The sequence below is a fragment of the Phaethon lepturus genome, unplaced genomic scaffold, assembly GCF_000687285.1.
Source record: "Phaethon lepturus isolate BGI_N335 unplaced genomic scaffold, ASM68728v1 scaffold41232, whole genome shotgun sequence".
NCBI lineage: Eukaryota > Metazoa > Chordata > Aves > Phaethontiformes > Phaethontidae > Phaethon > Phaethon lepturus.
Window position 1 is genome coordinate 1 of NW_010526250.1, and position 13376 is coordinate 13376.

Below are 13376 nucleotides of genomic sequence, written 5' to 3' on the forward strand. Positions count from 1 at the left end.
TTTTTTCCCCCTCCCTCATGTTTTGAGCTACTTGAGAAAAATGACTGCAAAGGAAATCCCATAATTGATTTAACAGGCTTCTCTCACCTTTTTAGCTATCACCCAACAACTCATTCTCATCTTTACCTTTCTGATGCAATTTGCTACACCGTACCTTGCCAGCAAATACAAAAAAAAAAAAGGATTAATTTTAGCTACACTTCTCTTGCTTTTTAACACCACAACCACACAAGCCCTGAAAAATACCAGACAGAGCTCATTTTTACTGCAAACGTTAACAAAGATCACGGATCACCCTAACTTCTTCCCCCAGTCTAGCAGATTTTCTGGAGGAGTCCCTGGAAACACTCTCTGCAGGGAGTTAACAGGAGCACCTCACAACAGCCTCACCAGGATCTTATCAACTTTTATCTTCCACCAGACAAAGCCACCGAGTACAGGCGTTTATTTGCCAGGACAATACAAAGATTTCCTACTATTAGAGCTAGAAAACAGTACTTGAGGCTCTGAAGGGGAGACCCTGCCATTTACCTAGAAGCATGCATAATTTTTCTCCTCCTTTAACAACGACCTCATACACATGCAGATGTACCTGTCTACAGCCCCTGCACACCCTGCCATCAGGCACCCGCAGCAGACGGAGGAGAAGCCTCACCTTTGCTGAGGAGATGGCGCTGACAAGTCCTACGGAAGGAGCTACAACCCCGTAATACTCGGGAAGAAGAGTTTCAGGCTCACCTCTGCTGCGCTGCTGAAGTCAATCAGCCCAAAACCCAGGTGATCCCCCTCACATAATCAGATGACCTCACAGCCTAATTCCTAAATGTGCTTCAGCCTGGGCTTCTAGGAACTCGTGTGTGAGGGCTGGAAAACGGTAACCTCTACAGTAAGGCAAAAATGGTAGCTCCAAGTAATGCCTCCATCCGCATTACATCTTTGCCTGAATCACATTAACCGGTTACAGCCTAGTTAAAAGCTATAAATTTTTAACTTAATATAATAAGACCTCAGCTGTGAAAGAGCTTTTTCCTCTTATGAGGGCAGGGCCAGAACCCGTCTGCACTAATGTTTTCAATAATATCCCCACTGGGGTTTCTTGTTCAAGGTTGTAAAGAACCAGAGCCTTGTCCAATGTGCTTCTGGCATAGAAAATACCCAGATTTGGGCTTAAATGCCACAGTTGACTTGGTTTTGGGTCTCCAGTGTAAGAACTCCCTGCTGAGAGGTTTGGTGGTCATTGCTTTCTTCAGACACCCAAGGATAGATGTCAACACTGGACAGTGGCTTCTGGCAGTTCAGGACCTGCCCTCGGTCCCAGTGACACATTGAGCCATCTGGCTTCCTCTGCACCTACGTGCACCTCGAGCTCTGAAAACGCGCGGTTTCCTGGCATCTCCACCTCTGAACATCCTCCAGCTTCTCTCATGTTTTCTCTGGATTTCACCACACCTTAGCCTTAAATATAGAGCACCATTTTGGTGTAATTAGAGATTCTTAATTAATTAGAGTTATAGATTTAAGGATTCAAAGCTTGACAAATGAGCTCAGGTAAATTTTGCTGCAACAGTTGGAGAAAATTACTGGTCCCAGGTACCTGCCCTACCCCTCTGCTGGAGGTTAATTACTGTTTCTCTTGCACAGCCAAAAACATGTGTGCCTCCATCTCAGCTGCTCCAGCTCACAGTCCAGCACCCAGCTCAGCTCCACCATCACCCGGCTGCCTGGCTGCAGCTAGGCACGGGCCGCGCTCTGCCTCTGCCCCTCCGTCCTCCAGCAGACGCGGCGGAGGATGACCCCGTACCTGCGGCCCTGGCAGCAGGGCTCATGGCTGCAGGTCTTCTCCTTCACCCCCTGTGGCTTTTTCAGGTCTGTGGTCTTCCAGCAACAAGCAGCAGCGCAACAGCCTGACACAATGTAAAGGGCATCTTAGTGCCCTACAAAGGCAAAATAACGCATTTCACGCAATATGCCTCAAAACCTGCACTGTTCATGTGGTTTATTTGGGTTTTTTCTTCTTTCTCTTTGGATTTGATGTGATGCAAAGGAGAAAGGACAGGATGAGGACCTGGCAGAAGTAGTTTCTGCTCCCAGATAGACACCGTCCTACTGGAGGGCTACAACTGAACATTTTCCTTTCTCTCTGTTTTAGCATCCCTGTCTATAACAAGGGAGCTGGCATCATTTTAGACCACTTGCTGTTGTTACTAAAGAATTCCTTCAATTAACTAGGAATCAGGTTTTTATTGCACTGATCAGCTGAAGAATGCTACCTTTCCCTCAGTTTTATGCAGATTGATATAAGCTCTAAAGCTCACCTAAAAGATTACTATTATATAATAAAAAGATATTATATTGTACATCTCTGAACTTTCTGCTATATTAATGAACAAGTGTTTGAATTTTGTGGCAAAGAGCGCAAGTGTCTGTATGATTACATGTTTTTAATTTTAAATTATGGGTAAAACTGTAGATCAAATGGAATATTCAGAGAATGTGTCATGGAATAGTAGTAGCCTGTGAGCAAGGCCTTCACAAGAACCAGTCAAAAAGTGCTGTTTAGCCAAAAGAAAGGAAAAATGGAATTTTTGTGGCCAGCCCTTACACAACAATGGCCCATGGAAACCAGCTGGAACATTCTTGTACGACATGCAAGAATATCCAGTGAACGCAAAATGGCATCTGAAACTGGGAGAAAGCTTATTTATATAACCCTATGAAAGTGAAAATGAAAGAGGGAGAAGGCAGCAAGTGAGACAGAACAATGTAATGATTTGTTAAAAACATGGTTCCAGCACAGGCCCCATGTACTTCTGACAGAGATGGTCATCCATGCAGCTACGTGGATAATGTGGCACCAGGCAATAGGCAGCAGCAATAGCCAGGCACCGTAGAAATCTTGCGACCAACCACAACTGGTTTGGATAAGGCACAGATTTTGCAAAGGCTCTTGCAAACGGTATCTCTGGCTGTGGCCAGGGTTTAGGAACAAATTCTCATTTGCATGGTTCCATATGCATTTCCTGTGGCTCACCACCAGACCTCGGGTCACAAACCCAACGGGACCCCAGAGCGCTCGGCAAAACCAGCTCCAGGTTCCCTGTACAAAAACCTGCAAGTATCAACAAACAGAAACATGTCATGTTTTGGGGGATTTCTTTTAGCGAGTGGGAAGCATCTTTGTCCCTAACCTCATAATGTTCTTTTAGTGAAGTAGCAGTTTGGGGACAAAATTGTAACAGCATCCTAAAAAAATAAATAAATTTAAAAAAACCCACCAAGCTTTTATTGCAGAATGCGTCCCAGAAAGCAGCCCAAGCCCACTGCCAGGACTGAGGCTGCACACCATTAGGCCAAAATAACTACAGGGATGTACATAAACATCACACACAGGAAAAAATAGAGCAGAAAGGGCTGCCACAAATAAGCACAGCAGGCTATCACAGCAAGTTAGACCCATTTCAAGATGCATTGCTGGGTTTATTCCTATTGCAAAAGTCTGAGGGAGCAGAAGAACAGACAGCAGTAAGGCTGCAGCCAAGAGGCAGGGTGAGACGAACCATTTGTAAATAACAGTGAAACAAGTGAAGGGTAAAGCAAAAACTGAAAGTCAAAAATGAAGTTAACTTAGTTAACTTAAATCTGTTACTAAATTACAACAGAAGTTCCTTCTTTTTCCTTGTTTTCTTATCCCGTACTAGTTTTGCATCATTATTTCTCTCTGAATCTGTGAACGCTAGAAAAAAAAAAAAATCTTTTTAAACCACCACGGAGTCAGATGATTTCATGAACTGGGGCTTTGAACAATCACCAGGTTTGCAATTAATAATCTGTAGCAGGCGGGTTGCCTGGCAGGTGATGGGGTCGCAAGGGCCATGCCCTCAGCTGCGCAGGTGGAGGGAAGCGGCACTGCCTGGGAAGACCCCGGCATCCTCCGATACCCGGCTGCTGCCCATGGCCAAGTGAGAGATGGTTGGAATATTTTCTTTTTCCGCAAGCCATTTTTATACTGTGACGTGCGTTCAACTATTTTGTGGGTATGTATCAAATAACATTTTTGCAGAAGGGCAACACTTAAAATGGTCCATTTCAACTTCAGGATTTTTACTTTTAAATCCTAATAATGTCATTTTCCCTTATATAAGCACCAAACCCATTATTTTTCTGGGAGAAGGGCAAAGGACAAGATTGGACACAGTCATCTGAATATGGACAGTCATCTGAGTATTCCATTTTCAAAGGAGGAGAAAAGTGGAACTTCAGAGGAGTCTTACATTAGAACTTATTTTTCTTTTAGCCAGCCTGGGGAATAGCCTATGTAAAAGCAGTAAAAAGCATGAAATTTTGAGGATCAGGAAAAAGCAAACACACACCTTCCTGTGCGTTCAGATTAACTCTGTGCTTTTTAGATTTCACAAGAAGTTACTAACCTATTACATTTTCCCTAATATTAATAATTTTGGATGACAGAAAATTTCAGATCACAGTTTAACTGTTCTCTTCAGTGAATGGAGCAGAAGGCATTGTTCTTGTTTCATATTACTGGCACAGCTTATAAGGTAGTTGAGCCTCAAAATAATGTACCATCTAAAATATACAGTAGAGGAAAAGCATTAAGGTAATGGAAACTCAACATTTCTAATGTTCCAAACATATAAATAGAACCCAAGTCAGTACATTAGACAATTGACTGGCTTTGCTTGAATGCACACAAGAATAAATGGAAACATCCTTATTTCCTATCCCAAGGGGCAATTATTTCACAGCCTGGTTTTGTGCATTAATAAAAAGCAAGATTCCATTGTCTGGTAGCTAAAATATCTTACTATATATGCTGTATAAGCAGTCCAACAGCAGAAACAGAAGAAAAACCCAGAACTCTAGCATCACATTCTCCAAATGAGCTCTTACCATACCTAACATATTTCTGTGTGTATACACAAATATAATAAATAAAAATATATTATCAGAGTGGTATATCGTTTGTATATTTTAGAAGTTCTGTTGGTCATCACATGTCCTGGCTACGCTTGTTTCTACAGATGGTCCAAAATGCTTATTTCTCAACTGCTACAATCAGTCTAACAAATGCAAAGACTGGAATTTCACACCTCTTTAGGAGAGAAGGGGATGGGATTGCTACTCAGAAAACAGCTTTCTCCCAGCTCACCACTGATACTCATTCATTTCTTTGAGCTTCCCTTCCCTTTCTTCTCCCTGCACACCTTCAGTAGCTTGCCTGTACCCTTTAGAGGGGGGAAAAAAAAAGAATTTACAAACAAGGTATTAAAAAATTATACATATGGCCTCTTCTCCACACCTCTGAAAGAAACACTGCCATGATGCAAACCAAATTCTTACCCACAGTTAGGTTCAGCATCACCATCGGTAACGTTTGCCCTAGCCACACGCCTGACGGACTGAGCGGGTGCCAAAATGCCAAAGCCAGACTAAAGCCCGGGCTGGTGGTGTTCCCTTTTCAGGAATCACTGAAAAAAAGTTTCTCTTCAGGAAGGTGTGTTTGGCCGTCTCAAGCGCAAAACACAGAACGTCCCTGAAAGCCTCAGATCCTGCCTCACCACTTCCGCACAGAGTTCTTTGGGGACTTTCTGCAAAATGCTGTAAACTTCCTTAAATCAGTAAAATTGGGCTGAAACCAGATGGGAGACCTATCAAATTTCACACGCCAGGATTTTGCAAATATTTGTCCAAGTCAGATTCACTAGAAGACAAAGCTGGTAGGATTGATTTTTATTTAGCGGAAGCCTTGCAGCTTGTGTTTAAGCTGCCTATTTAAATAGGCAACTAACATGATAATGACATTTTAGGAAGAAAAAAAAAAGATTCTTGGAGATACATAACGTGTTTAATTGAAACCATTAGTTTTACTGGCAAACAGCTTCATATTTCTGTTCTGTTAATCCGAACAAAGTGCTGCAATTATGACTCAATACATAATGTCCTCTAGTGCTACTCGCCCCACATTCCCGAAGTATAGAAAGAAAACAAAACTGTTTTCAGTTAACGAAACATTCCATGCTTCTATCCAGAATACTTTTATTATATGGTTATCATATACATCAGGAATTATATTGGGAACATTTACAAATATGTAAAGATATTTCAGAGCCTCCGTTATTCACATACACACTAACTCACACACTCGTTTTGCATGTCTAGTCAGCTATCAGGTGAATGATGCACAAAATTATTGCTTTGTGAACATACACCTCAGATTAGATTTAATCTTCAGTGGCAAGAATTGAGATATTTTAAAAAAACAAGTCTTAAATACCCTGTATAACATACCTGTGCATAAACCTAAAGATATGTTTAGCTTACCCATTACCTTTGAAATACTTACCAAAATTAAAATTTGAAACCCATTTATAAAAAAAAGGTATTAAAAAGTTCACCATTATTTACATATCCGATTAAATTACACATAAATAAATATTTACATTCAACATACTGCTTCCCTTAATACACATAAAGCCTCCCTGGAAATATTTTTTTGGCCTTAATAGGCAAAAAAAAAAAATTTCTTCAAAAAAAAAGTTATATGCCTATTCTTTCAAGTTTTCCCCCCAATTTAAAAACAAAATAAATATGTGAATAAAGCTGCAATATCCTTAGACACAGAAAGTGAATTTTCTGAAAGCATTTTCATTTTGAACTATTCCTTGTTAAAAAAGTATCAAGATAGCAGCCAACACTACTACAGTTTTTAAAAGCCTGAATATTTCCATGAAAATAAACATGTCAAATGCCATCAGATAACTTTTAAATCTAGCAGGATTTTAGTACTCTCCTATGGTAATCTGAAAATAAAGAAAAAAATAAAGAAAAATCAAACAAACAAAAAAAAAAACAACCCACAGAATAATCTTACTATTTTCAGGTGTTTATGAAAAATTTTAATGTACATAAATCTATATACCATTGTTTAATACTGCTTTATTGTTACTGTTGCATTTAGAGAGAATAAAACCCTGAAATTGTACCAGATAACAAATAGGCTTCCATCTAAAATCTGTATCTTAAAAGCTATACACAAAGCTGGTCACCACTAGATATTTAGATGTGGAAAAGAAATCTAAATATATCTCTTTGCAGATTTCCATCAAGACCCCTTTATAGCACCACTTTTACAGCAAAGGATTTCGATATGCTCGTACCAAATACTTATCTTCTGGTAATTGCTTCCACAGATAAGGGATACTGCAGCTTTTGGAAAGACTTGTCTCATGGATCCAGGGGGAGTGAAGATCCTGAATAAGATGATTTTTTTTTTTCTTTTTCCCCCTCCTTTCTTAAAAAAACAAAGAACAAAACAAAAAAAAACCCACCCAAATCACTATGTTCCCCCCAGCAAGAAGATCCCAGTCTGTGTTTAGGAGGAAGAGTTTAAAGTCTGGTTTCTCTCCTTTTACTTCCTGTGCTTATCCATTTTATCAATGCTTTTGTTGGTTTCTGCGGGGCTCTGGTCGCCAGTGTTCATGTACGTTTTGTCTGCTATTTTTAATGCTTCATTTAGGTAGTTCTGGACGGATGTCATGGCAGCGCAGATGGCAGCACTCCCAAAGCCATGTGTGATCAGGCTGAAATGAGTCAAACAGCCCTGGATGCCAGGGTCCAAGATGGGACTAGGTCTCGTGTTTCCAAGAGGAGTTCTGTCCTGAGTGAGGAGGTCTGTGAATTCCTTACAAATCTGCCTGCAAGACACAAGGTGATCACACTTTACACTGCGGTGGGAACTTACACAAAAGCAAATAAATAAATAAAAATAACAGAGAAAGTCCATATCAAGTATTTGGCTGTGATGTGGGAATTAAGAATTTTCAGAAATTCCTTAGTCCATCAGCAGGACTATCTAAAATTAAAGCCTATTTATTAACACCGGTTTCTGATGAACCTTTGCTATATCTATGTCACAAAGCCACGTACACACTCCACAAAATAGTCTCCCTGCCTCTGGTGTCTGGCGGGCTCGGCGTCATTTGCTCTAGATTTTAAGGGGGAGTGGGAATTTGGGGCTAGTTTCTGTGAGAACTTCCACAGCTGCAGTTAAGTGATTTAGAAAGACTAAAGCAGCTGAATAGGAGATTCGATTTAGTTGTGCGTATTATATGTATATGGCCCCTTTAGTAAGGAGCTGGGCCCTGATCCTGCAAACACTAACACATGTGCCTGGCAAAACATGAACGGTTAATAATGCTCAAGCATATGTTGTTTGCTGCTTGTAAATCTGTCCCCTTGGTAGGATTTCACAGGAGCTGAGCAATCTTAACAGAATCATCACTTTATCAGAATTTCTCAATCACAATCATCCAAGAGGTGGTTGTTACTAATGCTAATAACAATACCAATAATAATACTGAAGAGCAGAAGGGGTACTGCTCAGTAAAAAGCATAAGGCTCAAGCTGTAGGAAAGAGAGAGACTATATTTCTAAGAAATATTTTTGTAAGAGAAGGTCCCTTTCAGGGGAAGATGTATTAGTTCAGCAACAGGAGTGTTTTACATGCCTGATCTGAGCCCAAAGTCAGGGCAACTCTGCAGTTTAAGCAGGCGCTTCTCAGATCCTCTGCGGAGCAAGGGTGCCTTCAAAAGCAAGGAACTGCACCAGCCCCAAACCAGAAAAGATCTCAGACCAGAACAGATCATGAACGGAAGGCTTTGTCAAACCTCAGCCTGGGAAGGCTGGGTGTGGGGAGAAGGGGACAGCGAGCACCCCAGCCACCGGTTTGAGAAGCGTCACTCAGCACAGGTGTTGCCTGCTCAGGGCACCGCTCATTTGCCGGAACAAGTGGCTGCAGAGCAGCCGTATCAAGGTTTGTAATAGGAACTTAGCTTAAGTACACGGGCTTTGCACATCTACCGAAGGTTGGCTTTCACTGAACTACAGAAACCTTCAGCCATGACTGTGAAAAGGGACTATCCAGAGCTCTGGACTGCTCGCGTCCTGTGGGGGAAGCCTGCGTGCCACTATCGCCAAAAGCGGCTACGAGGACGCAGTGGCCGAGCTGCCCTCGTGCCCAGCACGTTCCCCCGGGGCTGCCCCTCTGGGCTGCAGGTACGCAGAGGTGGGTGACCACCTCCTGCCCCAGTCCTGACACCGGTTCACGGTCCCGGGCCACGCCTGCTCTGCAGGCCCTCAACCCTGTCAGACAGAGGGACATCTTTTTCTTACAGATATAACCGTCCCGGTACAGGACTTTTTCTATGTTTTTTTTTCCTATGTTTTCTAAATTTTTACTATGATTAAAAGGGAAAAGAAAAAAAAGGACAGAACTGATCCAAACTGCTTTAGGGTTATTGTACAGGGTTGTTACTATTATTATTGGTTCAGACTAAAATAACTGCTGCCATAGCTCAATTCAAACCAAAACCAAATAAAAAGAATTGCTTCATCTCCCTCATTGAAGTTACACATGAAAATGTACCAAACTGTCCCCAGTCACAGATATTCATGGTCAGACAAAAGGAGAAGGAAAAAAAAAAACACAACCCAAGCCCAAAACTTACTTTGCAGCAAGAAGCATATTCTTCCTGTTTGCCATTTCATTGCGGCCCATGTGTGGTCTCGTTAAATATTCAGCCACTGCTTTGGAAGGAAACTCTGTCTCACAAACGTAACCGAAGTCACGAGCAAGATGCACAGCTTCACCTGGTGTGAGTAAAAGGGAATGCTTATTAAATGTAGTTACTTCTATTTATTATAAGGACATCAGGGAAATTAAGCAAATACTGTGAATTTTTGAAGTATATTCCTATCTTAGAAAGGGGCACTGCTATTTTACCACCATACCACTCATTACCATTTTCTAATTAACAGATCAGTGTTTCTTTATAAGTTTACATCAAGGAAAAAAAGACCTACATGGTGACAGCTACAAAAAATAATTCTCTTCCCTTTATAGTGGAAAGAAGAACTCCTGTCTCCATCCAGATTAACTGTCCAGCAAAGACTAGAATTCAGTTTAGATCAAATTGTCCACTGATATTTTAAAAAACCTGGCAACTAAATTCCACTTACATAATAAAGGGTCAAAACTTTCTAATAAGAATTTCCATATAGAAAATAGAATTGTAAGGTGTATAACTAAGCCACTCTTTAGTTGGTTTTGTTTGATTGTTTGTTTTGTTTTTTAAAGGCAATTTAATCAGGCTTAAAAAAATTGATTGGCATGATCAGTGCATTACCTGTAAGGTACATGTGCGCATGTTCACATACATAAGCTCTCTTAAACCCAACTTCCAAAGAAAGGTTTTAAATGGAAGTCTCTGTATTATTTGAGCTGATGTGGGAGTGAAATAGCAGTGAGGTATTGTTAGATCATTTTTCACTTTTCAATTGCTGCTTCTATTCCTATTAAATTGTACCACTACCAGGACCTGCTTTAAACAGAAACACAAAACATAACCGCACACACACGTATATATACACCCTTCAAGTCAGCTTAACCAATAGAGGGTCCACATAACACATTACAGATTAAAGGGGCTCCAGTTTCCTATCAGGAAGTCAAAAGCTATAAATCTCACTTTATATGCTTGTTTATTAGAAAAGCTTCTGAGGATACCGCTGAGGTAGGGCCAGGCACTGGAGGCAGCTGCCCCAGACTTCTTAAGTTTCCCAGTAGGGAACCAAACCTACTAGTGTGATGAGCTTCACCCCTCTTGCCTTCCCCGCCTGTCCCTGGCACACACCCTTGCAAAACTGAAACAGCCCAGACCCCTCGAGAAACACATGCTGGACAAACACGCGTGTTGAGCTTGGCGTGTAGTCACCACAGCCCTGCCACACGGCCGTGGGGAGGAGGAGGAGGAGGAGTGTTAGCTGGGTTTGGCAGGTAGACCTCCGAGGCCAAGGGCTTAGTGACCAGATTTGAAGGGAGAAGAAGGGAAGAGGAGCCCCTCAAAGGCAACACAGCTGTTAGCTGCTGCAATGTCCCCATCATGCTCACTTTAAAATAAACAAAATACTCTCCATTACATTCATTAACTTCCTAGCCTTTCCATGCTTTGCCTGGAGGAGAAAAGCTGTACACAAGGGGGAAAAAAAAGTTTATTTTTAAAGACACATTCAAGACTGACCTTCCACCAAAGATGTCAATAGTGTCACATTTGCAGCTTTCCTTCTACCAGCAGGAAGATTCAAGCCAATTTTATCCAGTTTTTCCCTTAATGATCTGCCACCATTTTTAGATTTGGCTCTGTAATTAAAGAGGGGGGGAAAAAAGGCCTTATTTATCTTCAGGGAACACTGCTTTTTAAAGATGAGGAATTTCAGTTACTGACATTCAATAGGGTTCTACGGGGCAGGGGGTGAACAGGCTCTTTTCAAGTGACCTACTTTTTAAATGCTCTACTACAAACCAGCCAGGATGAAATACAGCAGAGGTCAAAATCAAAATGTTTCAAACTGCATCAACGAAACCAACAGCTGTCGAACAATCACAAGCCGAATTAAGTGTATGCAAAAAAGGACATATAAAGCGTCCTTGTAATGATTAATCAAGACCAGGAGATTTAATCCAAAAAATCATTCCATGGGGAAACAGTTTGTCACAGAAATAAGAAAGCTCCATGAGCCATTTTTGAGACAAAAATCCAACTTTAAACAGAGAATGAGAATTGCTGTCAGAGCTGTTAATAGCACTTCTCAAGAAGTAGAAGAAGTGCAAAGAAGTTTTATTTCCAAAGCCTATTAGGATTCAGTGTTGTTGGGCTTCGTAAAAAACAGAAATTTGCTAAAAGGCTTTCTTGACTCCTCCTTGTGCTAATCTGGCTGCTGACGCACACACAAGCACGGGGGGGGGGGGACACAAAAAGGAGAAGAAAAAAAAAATCACAAATAATAGCCACGGTGGGGCTGGTCGCAGGGGAGTCGCAGCCTACCTTCTGAGCACTCCTCCGAGCAAAGAGGCATTGAGGCACTCGGGGGGCGAGAGCCGTCTCTGCACCTCTGCTACTGTCACTTTGTATTTCGACGTGGAGCTGAGGAGGGAAAGTCTCCCCGGAACCGAACAAAATACTTCATTGGGGTTTATGACCACTCCAATTAATCCATCCTTTTGGCAGGGGAGGCTCAGAGCGCTGTTTTTCGTTAGGGAAATGGGACCTGCGGGAGGAGAAAGGAAAGCAGGTATTTTATAAAAGGGAAAAATAAATAGCAAGTGGCAAGTGAATTTCCTTTCTACAAAAAAAGACGACAGCATTCCGTTTATGCGTTAAATGCCCACAGCCCTGACCCCCGTCCCCAGCATCTCGATGCAGCCGAGAGGTCCTCATGTTTCACCGCACTAAATTTCAAGGAGATGCCCAGCACGAGAAAGAATATTTTATAAAAACGCACAAAAAAGCACCTCTCTGAAGCGGCATGCTGTAAGTTAGCAAATCCATGCTTTTATAAAAAGCCCGATACAACTACAGACTCCAGATTGGCACCCTTCAGCTACTGCCAAAAACCCTTTCCGAGCCGGGACAGAGAGAAGCCTCCCAGCTCCTGCTGGGCTTCATCTTCCACCTGGCACACGCGGATTTAAGAAACCACCCGTGGAATATAATCCCAACAAGTCCATAGACAGAGGGATGCAGCCCAGAAGAGAACTGAAAGCAAAACACGGCTCGTTAATGGCTTCAGCCTTGAGGGGAGCAGGGACAGCAAAGGCTTTGGCGGGGAGCAAGCCACAGACCCAGCTTTCCCATCCCCTCGCTGACCCACCCGGCGAAGCCCCAGTGCTGCGCTGCGGGCTCGCAGCGCCGACCCGAAAGGGTTAAAGAGCCGAGGTCGGCCCCGCTCCCCGGAGGGGGAAAGATTTTTCAGTGGTGCATCTGACAGCGAAATTATTCTCCCATGAGCTCAAGGCAGCAATCAGCGCTCTGACAAACACCGCTGCTTTTCCTCAGTTAGGTATTTGTTTGAAGTCTTCAGAGGAAACTTCCACTCTTTTTTTTTTTTAAAGCACAAATTTGTTTAAAAACAAAAGCAGGAAAAAAAAAAACCTAGATGATTGTAAATTGAGTCAGTACGTCTTTCTCCTTCCTTAAAACTCAGCTACAAAACCATTTCGATTAAGATAAAGCCGAGCAGGCTTATGCTAGTGAACTCATTCCCTTCTCAAGTCTTGTAAAGGAATTGAAGGGGGAAAAAGCAAAAACAAAACAAACCCCCCACAAACTGTCTTCGAGTGGTGGCAAGAACAACAAAAACCAACCAAAAAAACCATCAGCAACAGCCGCCCTGTGTCACTTTACACACAGGTATTCCAGAGCAGCGTTAAATTCCGTCCACGGCCCTGGTTTCGATTAAAGCCACACACGGAAGCGGGACTAGCGTCCCCCGGAGGGGCCTCGCCACCGGGACTGGCTGGG

General features: G+C 42.3%; 1 protein-coding gene across 1 annotated transcript; it reads right to left on the reverse strand.

Moving 5' to 3' along the window:
- Positions 1-7426: 7426 nt before the first annotated feature.
- On the reverse strand, positions 7427-12123 carry LOC104613661 (transcription factor AP-2 gamma-like; the record flags this gene model as incomplete). The annotated part of the gene is made up of 4 exons (XM_010283008.1): positions 7427-7712; positions 9525-9666; positions 11097-11215; positions 11901-12123. Coding segments are annotated over 4 exons (770 nt in total), but the record flags the coding sequence as incomplete, so codon positions are not given.
- Positions 12124-13376: the final 1253 nt, after the last annotated feature.